General features: G+C 33.6%; 1 protein-coding gene across 4 annotated transcripts in view; it reads left to right on the top strand.

Annotated features, from left to right (window-relative positions):
• The window catches only part of PDS5A (PDS5 cohesin associated factor A), a 135171-nt gene that overhangs the window by 86887 nt on the left and 32918 nt on the right, over positions 1 to 15366 (top strand). For all 4 annotated transcript variants that reach the window (XR_003520625.1, XM_027597899.1, XM_027597900.1 and 1 more), the window contains 6 exons: positions 3471 to 3576; positions 5325 to 5485; positions 8991 to 9114; positions 9917 to 10075; positions 12506 to 12574; positions 13692 to 13828. Coding sequence is in view for 3 of the 4 variants with exons in the window: in XM_027597899.1 (XP_027453700.1) it covers positions 3471 to 3576; positions 5325 to 5485; positions 8991 to 9114; positions 9917 to 10075; positions 12506 to 12574; positions 13692 to 13828 (756 nt within the window). In the remaining variant the exon portion in view is untranslated. The remainder of the gene's footprint in view (positions 1 to 3470; positions 3577 to 5324; positions 5486 to 8990; positions 9115 to 9916; positions 10076 to 12505; positions 12575 to 13691; positions 13829 to 15366) is intronic.

The following is a 15366-nucleotide window of genomic DNA, read 5'->3' as shown; positions in this document are numbered from 1 at the left end:
ACTACAGTCCTGGTTTCAAGACTTGGGTCTTTTTCTTGTAGCTCAACTCATAATGGTGATGTACCCACATTATAAATGAAAAAGATTATGTCTGTCTTGTTTTGCACTATACTTTCAGGACAGACCCTAAGACTTGGTACATAATAGGTGGTCAATAAATACTTATTAAGTAAATGCATGGATGACCTCTTACAAATAATTAGATACATTTATAAATTTTTTCAAACACATTTTTAATCTTGTTAAATTCATGTATCATTTTATAGGATTTCTTCCTAATAGCTTAATTCAGAATATTTTTCTCAAATTAAAAATAACTTTTTAAAAAAGTATATAATGTCAGAGTTAAAACTTCTAAAACAAAATATGGGATGAGCAAAATAGCTTAAATGGGACATAAAAAGCACAAACAATGAAAGAAAATTAAATAATTTTTCCTTTTTGCAAGACACCGTTATGAGAAAGAAAAGTCAAGCTACAGACTGGGAGAAAAGACTTGCAAAGCATATACCTGATAAAAGATTATATCCAGAATATACAAAGTATTGTTACTACTCAGTAAGACAGACTATAAAAATGAACAGAAGATTTGAACAGACTTCACCAAGTAAGATACACAAATAGGAAATAAGCACAGAAAAAGACCATGAACATTATTACTCATTAGGGAAATATAAATTCAAATTACAATGAGAAATACCACTGCACAACCATTTGGCTAAAATTAAAGATACTGTCCATACCAAGTGTTGATGCTGTAGGAGACAGTTTGTTATAACATTAAGTAGACATATACTATTACCATACAACTCAGGAATCCCAATACTACATATTGCCTACAAGAAAAAAAAACATAAATTGCCATAAAGACATATATTTAATTGCTTATAGCAGCTTTATTTATATCTTTAAGCTAGAAATACCCTAACGTCCATCTATTGATAATTGGGTAATCATACTATGATATATCCATACAATATATACTTTTCAGCAGTAGAAAGGCATAAACTACTGATTCTACTCAATAACATGGAGGAATCTCAAAAGAATTGTCACTTAAAAAATGTCAGACACAAAATATATGAAATTCTAGAAATGGTAAAATTGTAGTGACAGAAACCAGATCAGTGATTGCCAGCATGGAGAAAGGAGATTGACGACACGGGACATAAGGCAATTTTTTGTGTGGAGATGGGAATGTTTTTATTTGTGTGTGTGTGTGTCGCACATGTATGGCTATAATCAAAAAGATGAGTTGGAGAAGATGCAAAAAAATTGTTACCCTCCTATATTGCCGGTGGGAATGTAAAATGATGGAGCTGCTATGGAAAACAGTTTGGCAGTTCCTCAAAAAGTTAAAACATAGTTACTATAGCAACCCGCAATTCCACTCCTAAATATATGTCCAAGAGAAATGAAAATATATGTCCATACCTGTATATGAATGTTTATAGCAACATTATTCATAATAGCCAAAAAAGTGGAAACAACCCAAATGTCTGTCAGTTGATGAATGGATAAATTGTCTTATATACTGGAAGGTTATTCAGGATTAAAGTGAATGAAATACTGATGCATACTACAACATGGATGAACCTTAAGAACAGTTTGCTAAGTGAAAGGAGTCACAGAAGCCCATATATTGTATGATTTTATTTATATGAAATACTCAGAATAGGGAAATCTGTAGCAGGAGAAAGTAGATTAATAGATTACCAGGGCTAGAGGAGGTGCAAGTGAATAGCAGTGACTCCTGTTGGAAAGGGGTTTTTTTGGGGATGGGGAGAAATCTAAAATTAGATTGTGGTAATGGTTATACAATCCTGTGAATCTATACTAAAAACCATTGAATTACACATTTTAAATATGTGAATTATATGATATATAAATTATATTTCAGGCTACTGTTTATACACACCCCTAATTTGTTTTCTCAAAAAAAAAAGTTTTTTTAATCAATTGAAGATACAAAGATTTTTAAATTATTGTGTTAAAAAGGAAAGAAAAGTACTAAATGTGGTTTAAATTATATAGAAGATACATCTGTGCATCTTACATATTTTGTACTTAAAATTTTTTTAATTTAAAATATGCATATTTTTCCAAAGGAAAAATGTTCACCTAAAATTTATCATTAGCTTCCATTTGTTAAATATTTGCTATATACTAGGTCATTTGCTGTAATAATTTAATGTCCCTCAAAATAAGGTAGTATTATCTTTAGTTTACTGATGAGGAAGCAGTCTCAAAACCAAAAATCACATCTGTTTTTACTTAAACTAGTATCATCTTGCTACATAGACTGATTTTTATTGACCAAGTAATATTCCATTTTGTGGTGGTTAGGTATGTTTGAAAAACTAATTCCATAATGTTGGACAATTAAATGGTTTTTTAAATTTTTATTTAAATTCTAGTTAGTTAACATACAGTGCAGTATTGGTTTCAGGAGTAGAATTTAGTGATTCATCACATATACAACATCTGGTGTTCATCACAGTAAGTGCCTTCCTTAATACCCATCACCTATCTACCCATCCCCCACCCACCTCCCTCATCAGCCCTCAGTTTGTTCTTTATCATTAAGAGTCTCTTATGATTTGTTTCCCTCTCTTTTCTTTCTTTCTTTTCCCTTCCCATATGTTTGTCTGTTTTGTTTCTTAAATTCTATATATGAGTGAAATCATATGGTATTTGTCTTTCTCTGATTTATTTCACTTAGCATAATACACTCTAGTTCTGTCCACATCATTACAAATGGCAAGATTTCATTCTTTTTGATGGCTGAGTAATATTCTATTGTATATATGTACCACGTTTTCTTTATCCGTTCATCAGTCGATGGACATTTGGGCTCTCTCCACAGTTTGGCTCTTGTTGATAAGGCTGCTTATAAACAGGGTGCATGTGTCCCTTAGAATCTGTGTTTTTGTAATTAAGTGGTTTTTTAATTGATGAGTATTTATGAATATAACATGATGCTTTTGATGAAATGCTTCTTTGCTATGAATTTCTGGGTTGTAATTACTGATCCAGTAAATTAATTATCAGGGATTAATTTAAACATCTTTGTCCGTGTTTTGTTAACTATTTGCTTTTTGCTTTGAGTGAATTGTCATTTGTCCATTTAGCAGCTGCCCTCTATTGTTTTTCCTAAGATTGTAAATGATATCTTTATACATAGAAATCAATAGTAAATTATATTTCCAGTATGTGTCATTTAATTTTAGTTTTGTTATTTTTCAGTAGAGTTACACATGGAGTTTGGTCGGTGGTGTAGGGAGATAAACTAAAAAAAAAATCTCAGCTGTCAAATAGGGAGCAAAGTTTAAAAGTCATAAAATAACTTTTTCCTCCATGAACATATTTATATCTGATGTTTAGATTCTGTATGTATTCTGCCACAGTGCAATTAGGATACAGTTACTAATCTAGTAAGGTTACTAATTTAGATTTTCTCGTTTTAATAGTGCACTGGTAAAACTGATGAATAAATCAATAGAGGGGACAGCAGATGATGAAGAGGAGGGTGTAAGTCCAGATACAGCTATTCGTTCAGGGCTTGAACTTCTTAAGGTACTTTGAGATAATTTTGTCTCCATGCATTTCCACAGTTTTAATTTGAACTCCCTTAAGGATATGCAAGAGTTGGGCTTTATTTCACTGGAAACTATTTGAAAGATTAAACATTTGTGGTAGAAATCACAGTTTATAAAAATAATGTATGTTTTTACATTACAATAATGTAATTGTTTTACATTATAAAATAATGTTTTGGGGGTTTGTGGTTTCATCATTTGCATGCCTGTATTTAATAACATGTGCTTGTACCAGTATGTTCTAAATGATCTAGTCTTACCTTTCATCTGGAGTAGTAGGATTGCTCACAGGAATTATATAATAGCATCTGTCTGATCGGGGAATTTTTAAACAATTGCTAGTCATATATATATTCTTATGCCCAAAGAATTCAGAGAATAGAGCAATTAGTAAGAGCCAGTTCAGACAAGACTTTATGGATAAGATATGACTTAATCTAGGGGAAACACAGCATCATCAAAGAAGTTAATTCTTGGCATATTTAGGAATGTTGGGAGTCCACCCTAACCAGAGAAAAGGACTGCTTTGGGGAATAATGGGAGACAAAATTGGTTTTAGATTGTGGAATGGTGTTGGAGCAGAAAGGTATTATCGGGGTCTTTCATTCTGGCTTTTAATATGATAACAGCACTTGACAGAGCTTTCATCAGATGGAGTAAAGAGGAGAGGAAATTGAAGGCAAAAAATGTTTAGATCATTACAATATATAAGGGAGAAGAGACAAATGCGGTGGACGTGAGAAAGAAAACAGTGATGGGATTGTATTGGAATGGTCTTAAATACAATTTCATGGAAATAATTGATATGATGCTTCGTAAGAAAGATTCTAATTATATTTTTAATGGGGTTATATTTTTAAGTAGTTTTAAGAGTGAAATCCTTAAGATAAACATTTTTAATATGTTTTTTCAGTTTTTCAAATTTGATTCTCCTTTTTTCTGTAAGTAAAACTTAATAAGGTTTTATATTATCAACTTATTTAACATGTCAACATATTATCTAAATATTATCAACAAAAACCTAACCAAATGAGACAATCTCTTTACTTTATAAACCAGTAAATAAATGCTTATTGAATAAGTTAATGAAGACTATATACTCCATCCCCTGCCCCTCACTTCTCCACTTAGCCCTTATTACTGATACTATGCTATAAGTAAATTGTTCCCACTTCATGGAAAGTAAACTTTGTAGACATGTTATGTCTCACTTGCTGTACATTCCTTTGGGATAGACTGGGACTTGTGTAGGAATAATTATTTATGTTTGTAATCATGATAAAAGTTCACAGTTATGGCTTGTTTATAGCTACACCCAGTGCACTTTTTGTGATGGATTCCACTTAAAATATCCCTTATAGAGTATCTTTTTGCCAGCGAAATAAAGCTCTGTTAACATTTTGTTCGCTTCACAATATCACAGTCCATATAAAAAAGGAGCCACGTCTGCTGCATTCTCAGTATCAGGATAGACTAAGAGGTGAAGAAGAAAATAGGGCAAGGGCTATAAATCAACTCTCTTAAGGAATCTAATGCACGATATTTCTGCTAATGTCTCATTAAATGCAACAAATTGCAAAGGAGGCTATGAAATAAAATCTTCATTCTGTATAGCTAGCATATGCAGCCCAATATTTTGAATTGTATTTATAGTAGAAAATATAATGATCTTTTAATGGGTTAAAACAATTGTCTATACTTCTAAAGCTGTATCTATTCCTCCAGGTTCTGTCTTTCACACATCCTACCTCGTTCCACTCTGCAGAGACATATGAGTCCCTGTTACAGTGCCTCAGAATGGAAGATGACAAGGTAGCAGAAGCTGCTATACAAATTTTTAGAAATACAGGCCACAAAATAGAAACAGACCTACCCCAGATACGATCGTGAGTATATTTTTTCTCATGGTAAACACAAAGTGGTTTTTGTTGTTCTTGTTTTTTTAACACAAAAGTTTTTTAAGTGTGGGAGCCATACAGTCAGTTTTCCCTTTCATGGAGGAAGATAGGAGCGAGGAAAGAGAATTTTTACTTAGAAGCTACTTGTCTGGGGGCAACTGGGTAACTCAGTCAGTAGAGCATCCAGCTCTTGATCTCAGGGTCATGACTTCAAACCCCATGTGGGGCGTGGAGCCTATAAAAAAAAAAAAAAAAACTACTTTTCTGTATCCTTTGTTTTATCTTTTCTCTGCCTCATTCTCCTCCTCCACCATTAAAAGAACAAACAAACTTTGTTTATAACAAGATTTTTAAATATTAATAATCAAGAGTTTTCACAGAATTTCAAATTTATAGTTAATATATCTTCGTTATCTAAGTATGTTCATTTTTTTTTTTCTCAGCTGGTTTAAATTCAATAGCTGCCACCTTCATGTCTCACCAAAGAATGGGATAATCAAGTAGTGTGCTTAATAGCATATCTTATTAGTTGCTTGGTTGTTGGCAGTGGTGCTTTGCTAATTTTGATCTCTCAAGATTACCTTTCCCCTTTCACCATAAGAATGAAATACATGTTGATATTTTTACTTTGGCATCTTAAAGAGGTTGCCTTAGGATCAAACTTATGCTGAGAGTTTATATTTAGACAAAAGATGTGGGAGATGTCTTTTGGAAGAAAAACACATTGCTGATAGCTGTTGAATCACATGTTCAGGGTATATGCAAATAGTTTTGGATATATCCAAGTCAAACCAGTTTTCCGTTACAGGGTAATAATAGGGTAAGAGGACTCCTGACTCCTCGTTTTTATTAAATTTGTGAGCTAATAGTTTAATTTGAGAAATAAGTCAATGTTTATTGTACATTCTCTTCATTCTCAGAACTGTACTGGCTAATAATAAAGAATTGCCACAGTCAGTCCCTGTTCTCAAGGAGTTTATAGTCTAGAGACAATAATTTTTATATTTATACATTGAAAAAAAAAATCATTGACACAGTAGGATAAAGTTTCTGGTGAGTTTTTCAAGGTAGGAAAACCTTTTTTAAGGTAAAGGATTTATTCTTAAAGGAATTCTATCCCAAATGAAGCAGTGGAAAAATGGGGTTAGATGGAATCGTTAATTTTTGGACACAAGGAATAAAACCTCTTATTCTTTTTTTTTTTTAAGGTTTTATTTATTTGACACAGAGCACAAATAGGCAGAGCAGCAAGAGAGAGGGAGAAGCAGGCTCTCGCTGAGCAGAGAGCCCAACTCAGGGCTCCATCCCTGAGCCAAAAGCAGACGTTTAACCGATTGAACCACCCAGGCGCCCCAAAACCTCTTATTCTTAAGACTAATTAGAAAAGGGCACCTGGGTGGCTCAGACAGTTAAGCGTCTGCCTTCGGCTCAGGTCGTGATCCCGGGGTCCTGGGATCGAGCCCCACATCGGGCTCCCTGCTCAGCGGGAAGCCTGCTTCTCCCTCTCCCTCTGCCTGCTGCTCCCCCTGCTTGTGCTCTCTAATTAAAAAAAAATTTTTAAATCTTAAAAAAAAAAAAAAAGACTAATTAGGAAGGAAGGAGAGAATCATTGAAAAGCAGAGAAGTACAACAGTGCAAGCCTCAACAATAACCTTGATGGCATCATTAGATTATAGCACACTAGAATAACAAGGAAAAAGGTTAAAGTTGATTTATGTGTTGTCATTTCATTAGACTAAGAAGAATTAATAATACGTTTAACAACATTTTGATCAATGCTGCGTCTCCCTTTGTTACTTGTGTTATTTATAAGAACTGTTACTGGTAAATGAGTTTGTGAGAGAAAGACAGTGTTCAGTTAAGGAGGCTGCTTGGGCATAGAAATCCCTAGCTTACCATTTTAAACCTGTGTACAAAGAAATGTGGCATACTCAGAAATGTCAAATCCAATTTATGCAGACTAGCATATGTTCCAGTTTTTTGGTTGAGGTGCACGACCTGGAATCTGGGGTACTTGCTCTTAATGTCTAGCCTCCTGTTTTCATGAGAGGACCCTTTTTCACCATTGTATTTGACACAACTGACCTTATAATCTATAAAATAGGACCACTGCAGTAAATGAATGACAAGTATTTTTCCTTAAATTTTTTTTGCCTTAAATAGATTTTCTTCTGATTAAAAAAATACGTGTATGTTCATTGTAAAAAGCTGAAACTTTAGGATATATAAAGGAGAAAAAGAGTCGTATCAACACTTTGTAACTTTGAAGAGTATTTTATCTACTTGATGTATATACCTATTTTATAGGTTGATACACACATGCTGTTTTCTTCGTACAGTGTTTTCCCATATCATCAACATTTAATGCTTAAGACTGTAATGTAGTACAATAAAGTACATATTGTCCTAAGGAAGGATTGTTTTACTTGGATTTTCAGTGTCAATTTGGAGGTTAAGTGCATGGATCTTGGAACAGAAGTACACATCTTCACATCCCAACCTCACCAAATCCTAGTTCCGTCAGCTTAAGAAGCTTTAATAATATTTTTGTGCTTTAGTTTTCTTATCTGTTTAATATAACAGTCCTCTTTGTGTGACTGTGAGTATTAATTGACTTAATCCATGTAAAAACACCTAGAATGGTGCTTGGCACAAGTACTCAATAATTGTTAGATGCTTTTATTACTCCTCTACCAATATATGTCTGTATCCTTGCATACTTTGTTTCACCGGTATCATTTAAACTTTTTAATAAAACTTGGCCTTCTGCTACTTTTTTTCCATGACTGCTTTAAAATAACTGAAGGGGATTGTGAAAGGGAAATGGAAAATTAGGAATATGTACTTAGAAGGTAGATATAAGAGTATGGCATGGGGCAAGTTTTAGATTATAAATTAAGGGTGGTTTGTTTATTTCTCTGTATTCATGAGGTGGCTTTAAAACAAATTGTCTCCCGAAGTAGCCTTTTTCTTTTTTTTTTTTTTATTTATTTATTTGACAGAGAGAGACCGCGAGAGAGGGAACACAAGCACGGGGAGTGGGAGAGGGAGAAGCAGGCTCTCTGCCGAGCCCAGAGCCCGATGTAGGGCTCGAGCCCAGGACCCTGGGATCATGACCTGAGCCGAAGGCAGACGCTTAACGACTGAGCCACCCAGGCACCCCCGGAAGTAGCTTTTCTTGAGACATTGTATTTCTTGGATTATAGTTGAGAACAGATATCTTTCCATAGATGAGGTAATTTTTACGGGAGTCTTCTTAGGATGCCCGGCTGGCTCAGTCGGTGTAGCACGCAAACTCTTGATCTCAGCGTCATGAGAGTTCGAGCCCCAAGTTGGGTGTAGAGATTACTTAAATAAACTTAAAAAAATAACGAGAGGCTTCTCTACCAGCATACATCCAAACAGTTATGAGAAAGTAGGTAGAGGGGACAACCAAAAGAACTACTTGTGGTATATGGGCTTTTTTTTTAAACTATGATATTATTTTTTACAGGACCTTAATTCCCATTTTACATCAGAAAGCAAAGAGAGGTACTCCACACCAAGCAAAACAGGCTGTTCACTGTATACATGCCATATTCACAAATAAAGAAGTCCAGCTTGCACAGATTTTTGAGGTATATATAATATATAGGATGTGTTTATGTTGATTTTTTATGCTGTGTGGTTTGATGAAGATAGAAGGTAGATTTTTTTTTTTTTGGCTATTTAGTCTCACCCTCGTATATAAATTCTATGGGAGCAGGGGCTCTCTTTTTTTTTTTTAGCACTGTATTCATAGCCTTTAGATCACATTATATGTTCAAATACTACATACAGAAGAATATTTTGTGTGTTTGTGTTAGAACATTTTATTTAGTTTTAGCTTTATTGACTCTCTGGTATGTATCCTCAGAAAGTAACTTTGAACTACCCAGTTTAAAGTACCTGATAACCCTACCTGAAAATTAGTCCTCTTTGCCTTTTCCTTTGTGTGATCCTTGATCTGATCCCACTGTTGGAAAGGTACTCCTGTTATTATAAATTGGATATAGTATCAACAGAACCCAATGAACACTTATTTATGGTCCATGGTCTTTAAAATGTCCCCATAGGGTAAGAAGTCCACCAACATAACAAGCCTATTATTGTAGATGGCTTGAAAATAATACTGATTTGATGACGCAGAAATGTTCTTGTTTTTACTTCTGCCTTTTATGTGTGCTTTTTTTTTTTTCTGGATTCTTTCAATCTTACTGAATTTCAGTAGTTGAAATAAAAATTGAGTGTCTAATATGGCTGAAGCTACTTTTGATCATATTAGCACAGCTTTGTTTGGGCCCAACAAACTCAGGAGGGTCAGGAACATTAACTGTTTCCATAGAATGTCTAGGTATTTATAAAACAAAACTGGTAATTTTGACTGTTTTATTTTTATAGCCACTCAGTAGGAGTCTGAATGCTGATGTACCAGAACAACTTATAACTCCATTAGTTTCATTGGGCCACATTTCTATGTTAGCACCAGATCAATTTGCTTCCCCAATGAAATCTGTAGTAGCAAATTTTATTGTGAAAGATCTGCTAATGAATGACAGGGTAAGTTTCTAATTTAATTAAATTTAGAATAATGAGACTAAAACTATTTACATCTTTATCACAGAAACATTTCTGCTTCTCTATTTAATTTTCCTTTTAAATTATTGTGTTTTCCCTCCTTATTTACTTAAATTTCCAAATGACATCCTGACTTTATGTAGCTATTAGCAGAACTTAACATTTAAGAAAGAAAAAATGAGAACATGAGATGGATGAATCATGAAGTAAAAAATATAAGTCAAATGCTATTATCCTAACATTTGAAGGACAGTTTACTGGAGTGTTAGAATTTTATCAGATGTTGTTAAAAATATGAGTGGATTTGTATTTAGTGTTTTTTGAAATATAATTACATTGCATTTTTGGCACTAGATGCATATTTTAGTTATTGAAGTGTGTGGGGTGGGTACACGCACGTGTATGTGCATACAAGCTAATTTATTAACTCTGGGCTGGAGCCTGGAAATATGTAGCTTGAAAAGGCACGCCAAGTGATTGCTGAAACACACCTCTGATTACGAATCACCACTTTACCAAGTAGATCTAAATTAAAAAGTTGTTGAATGAAGACAAATCTGTTTTACCTGCTGGATCATTGTGGATGACTTTCAGTGCAGTGCTAATTTATCCAGCTTACCTATTCCTTCCACATGATCCAATAGTCTTTGGAGCCTTCGATATCTAAACTTAGAAAGAAAGACATTTGCCAGTGCATTCCATCCTCTTTCCCTTACCCTCTTTGGATGTAATAGACAAGAATGGAAGAGCATGGCCAAAGTGTCATTTCCCACTCAACACATTCAGGCTGTTCTTTGCACTATTGATAGATATGAATGGCAACAAACGTGAAACTTAAGACTTGACTAGATTGTAGTTTACAATGGCTCTTTTTTGTTGCTGTTTGTGTGGTAAAATATGCCTAATATAAATGGCATTTTTGCCATTTTTAAGTGTCTATCACATATACGCCAACATTCTTGTTTTTGTTGTTGGGTGGGTGTTTTTGTTGGATTTGGTTTTTTAAAAAATAAAAACATTTATACCATGTATACCTCCTATATACATAGGAAATACCCAGGAAAGCCAAACAACTCTCCAAAATGACCCAAAGCACCACCTAAAATATGTACCCACATTTTTTGTGTAACTGTCACCACTATTTTCAGAACATTTTAATCTCAGAAACTGCATTCATTAACCAGTAACTCCCCTTGCTTCCTTCCCACAGCCTCTGGTAACACCTCTATTGTACTTTGTTCTGACTTTGCATTTGCCTCTTCTAGATACCTCTTATCATACAATATTTGTCCTTTTGTGCCTGGCATATTTCACTTAGCATAATGACTTCAAGGTTCATTTGTGTTATGTATCAGAAGTTAATTCATTTTATGCCAGAATAATATTGTATTTGTAGCCTACATTTTGTTTATTCATCTGTTAATGGACAGTTGTGTTTTTTCCCACCTTTTAACTTTTGTGAATAATGCTGATGTGAACATTTGTGAACCTCTTTTCAAATCTTTTGGATCTGTACCTAGGATTGGAATTGCTAGGTCACATGGTCATTCTATGTTGTACTTTTTGAGGAACCACCACACTGTTTTCCACAGTGGCTGTACCATTTTTGCATTCCCAACATCAATGCACAAGTCTTCCAATTTTTGTCAAATCTTTGCCAATGCTTCCTCTTTTCTGTGTTTTTGATAATGGCCATTCTAGTGGATGTGAAGTAGTATTTTGCGGTTTTGGTTTGTGTTTCGCTAATGACTAACAATGTAAAGGTTGTTTGTTTGTTTTTTTAATGTGCTTTTGGCCATTTGTGTATCTTCTTGGACATTCAGAGTCCTTTGCACACTTTTAATTGGGGTGTTTATTGTTCCTGAGTGGTAAGAATTCTTTATATATTCTGAGTATTAAACCCTTGTCAGATATTTGCCAAATCAAAGATGATGAAGATTTTCCCCTGTATTTTCTTTTAAGAGTTTTAATAGTTTTAGCTCTTAAATTAAGATCTTTGATTTTTTTTGAGTTAATTTTTGTATATGATGTAAGGTAAATCATCATTTTTTTTTTTTTTTTTTTTTGCTTGTGGATATCTAGTTTTTCCAGCACCATTTGTGTAAAGTAATTGGCCTTAGCAACCTTGTTAAAAATCAGCTGACCATATATGTGAGGGTTTTCTGGGTTCTCTATTTCATTCCATTCGTCTATGTGCCTATACATGTCAGTTTCATCCATATTGTCTTGATTACTATAAATTTGTAGTAAGTTTTGAAATCAAGAAGTTCAAGTCCTCCAACTTTGTTCTTTTTCAAGCTCTGGTGACTTTCCTATAGGTTTCCTAGAGCACTGCATTGTTCAGCATGAAAAACTTAATGAAGGAAACTTCAAAAATCTTTCTAAGAGTTAAATATATTCAATTGTCTATAGTCAACAGGTGAGAAGAATGGAAAATTATGGTCTCCAGATGAAGAGGTTTCCCCCGAAGTCCTAGCAAAGGTAAATTTGTGTAGGCCTTGATAACTTTTGTGTTGAAATAATGAACATTCATAGACACCCTTTTTCTTTAACCTGACAGCTAATAAATGATGTACTTTATTTTTAAATCAAAAGTTGTAGTCCTCATTGAGTTATTTATATATAGATATATGTCAGCATCTTCCATAGAACTTCATGCCTGCTAAAATAATTTCAGTGAGGCTGTTTTACACAGAAATTGTAGGATGTTGATGCTCAGAAGCATCTCAGGTCTAGCCTAACTACCACTCTCTACAAAAATATGAATATTAACTTGGCAAAAACAGATGGCTGTTATCGAATTGGTAACTTTTGATAGATACAAAATGTCTCTCAATAAAACTAATTTTTAAAGTGGTGGTATTGGGATTGAAGACAAGACTTGTTTTGTTACCATCTTCCTTGATAATCTGTTTCACCTTGTATAGCTTCCTAGTCTGTTCCATCAATTCTTTTTTCCAGGTTGTCAATAAATACCGTAAATAACACCTAGATCCTTTAGCTAGTTTTTTCACATGTATTGGTAGCAATCTTTTGAGTATAAACTTCCAAGAAATTATGACCACAAATAATTATGGAATCTCCTAGTTTTTTTAATCAGGATAGATAGAATCAGACTTAGTGGTTTCTTCAAAGTAGTTTTTGCAGTACTATAAAAATATTAAAGTATCTAAATAGCTCATTTTAATCACTATAATAGGTATAGTTTAAATAGTTATTTTTAAACAATATATTTTCAAATAATTTGAAAATCTTGGGTAACTCCAAAAAGCCTGGGTTCAGAAGCCAGACTTTGGGCAAATTATCTATCATAGTAATGTGTCTCCGTTGCCTTATCTATTGGAAATAAAAACCTCCCTTGTAGGCTTGTTTGGAACATCAAATAAGTTAATATATGTACAGCTCTGGGAAAAGTGCCTATTATCCATTAAACAGAATAAATATTCTTGCTGTTACTGTTACTATCCTACAGACTTGTTTAATAAAACATGTCCACCAGCAATTAAGCAACCTCACTAATCTAACTGACATAAATTAATCTTCCCTTTAATTGGAATTTTAAGTTCCTTTCTTTTTTTAGCATGTTAATATTTTATAGGTACAGGCAATTAAACTTCTGGTAAGGTGGCTGTTGGGTATGAAAAACAACCAGTCTAAATCTGCCAATTCAACTCTTCGATTATTATCAGCGATGTTGGTTAGTGAGGGTGACCTGACAGAGCAAAAGAGGATCAGGTGAGATCTTTCTTCCTTTCCAGTTTTTACAGCTCAAAATATTGGTAGAACTTACATAGGAGTTATTTACCTAATTAATATTGCATGTTGTAATTGCACCATATGCTTTGGGATCAGATCTAATGTACTACTCACTTCGGGTTTTCAACTCAGTGATGATGGAATGTTTCTTTTCTAAAGACCAAACTTTTTCCGGTAAATGTTTAGTCATAATCACTATATGTTACAGTTGGCTTCAGCATTTTTGGTTCACTTAAGCAAATATCTCTTGAAATACTACACTTTGCAAAACACCATGAAAAGCATTGCAGCAAAAACAGATAAGATTCAGTTCCTACCTTTTACCCTGTACTGTAGTGATTGAACAAGGTGGGTGACTGGATAGCATGAAAGGAATACCAGCTTCAGTGGAGGGATTCAAAGGAGGAAAAATCACAGCCCTCCTGGTGGTTTGCAGAAGATTAAAACAAGGTTCTGCTGCAAAAAAAAAAAAAAAAAACATTGTTTCCATTTCTGCACATTTTCAGTGTGTTGTGAAATCACCATTTCTTCTTTCTGTTCTTTTTAAGATGAAAATAAAAGCAAATTTTTCATGACCCTTGTTTGTTTCAAATTCTTGATTTACTAGGGTCCAGGAGTACCAACAGATAAAACTACAGAATTCTACTTGTGATGCATTCCTACTTTAAAATGTGTTATTACAGGACAATAAAAATTTAAAAAATATTTTAAAAAATGTGTTATTACAGGACAAATTTATTCATTTGTGCGTTCATTATTTATTGAGCACTGTCATCCTAGGTACTGCTGTGCTTTTTTTAAAGCTATAAAAATCTCTCTTTCCAAGGAATATGCATTCTAGTGGAGGAGATTAGGAAATGAGCAAATTACGGTAAAGATGCTGAATGCTTTGATAAACTGAAGAAAACCATGGAAAATTATCTTTATCATAGAATAAGCCAAGGGTATTGTAGGAACAGATTAGAAGATTAGAGCTGAGTTGGGGATAATTTTTAAATTTGGGGAAACTCTGGCAAAGGCTTAATAATGAGCTTTTATAAAGCAGTGATAAATAGGCAGAATCCCCAATAGAGATAAGACTATGAATTATCAGTTTACCTTTTTAAAAATGTTTAACATCACTAAATACAATAAATACAGTTTAAATTTAGCAATACCTCTTGACTATCAAATCAGCAAAAATATTTTTTAAAGTAATCACTGTTCCATGGGTTCAGGGAAATGGGTCCCCTCATTACTCCTGTTAATATAAATTGGCACAGTCTTGGCAGGACAGTTTGGCATTTTGTGTCTAGATCCTTATAAATGTTACCCGTTTGACTCTTATTTTTACATTCATGAAATAATAAAAGAATCATACAGAAACATACATACAAACATGTTCTTTCCAGCATTTTTAATCACAGAAAATAAGGGAATGGTTAATTGTAGAACACATATGTCATGAAATATTAGGCAAATCTTAATTAGGTATTATATATGCCATGGTTTAGCTTGAGCTCTAGAATCAGAAACTT

This window comes from Zalophus californianus, chromosome 2 (genome assembly GCF_009762305.2).
Source record: "Zalophus californianus isolate mZalCal1 chromosome 2, mZalCal1.pri.v2, whole genome shotgun sequence".
NCBI classification, from domain to species: Eukaryota; Metazoa; Chordata; class Mammalia; order Carnivora; family Otariidae; genus Zalophus; species Zalophus californianus.
The sequence above is the reverse complement of the archived record's forward strand: the minus strand, read 5'-3'. Positions and strand labels throughout refer to the sequence as shown.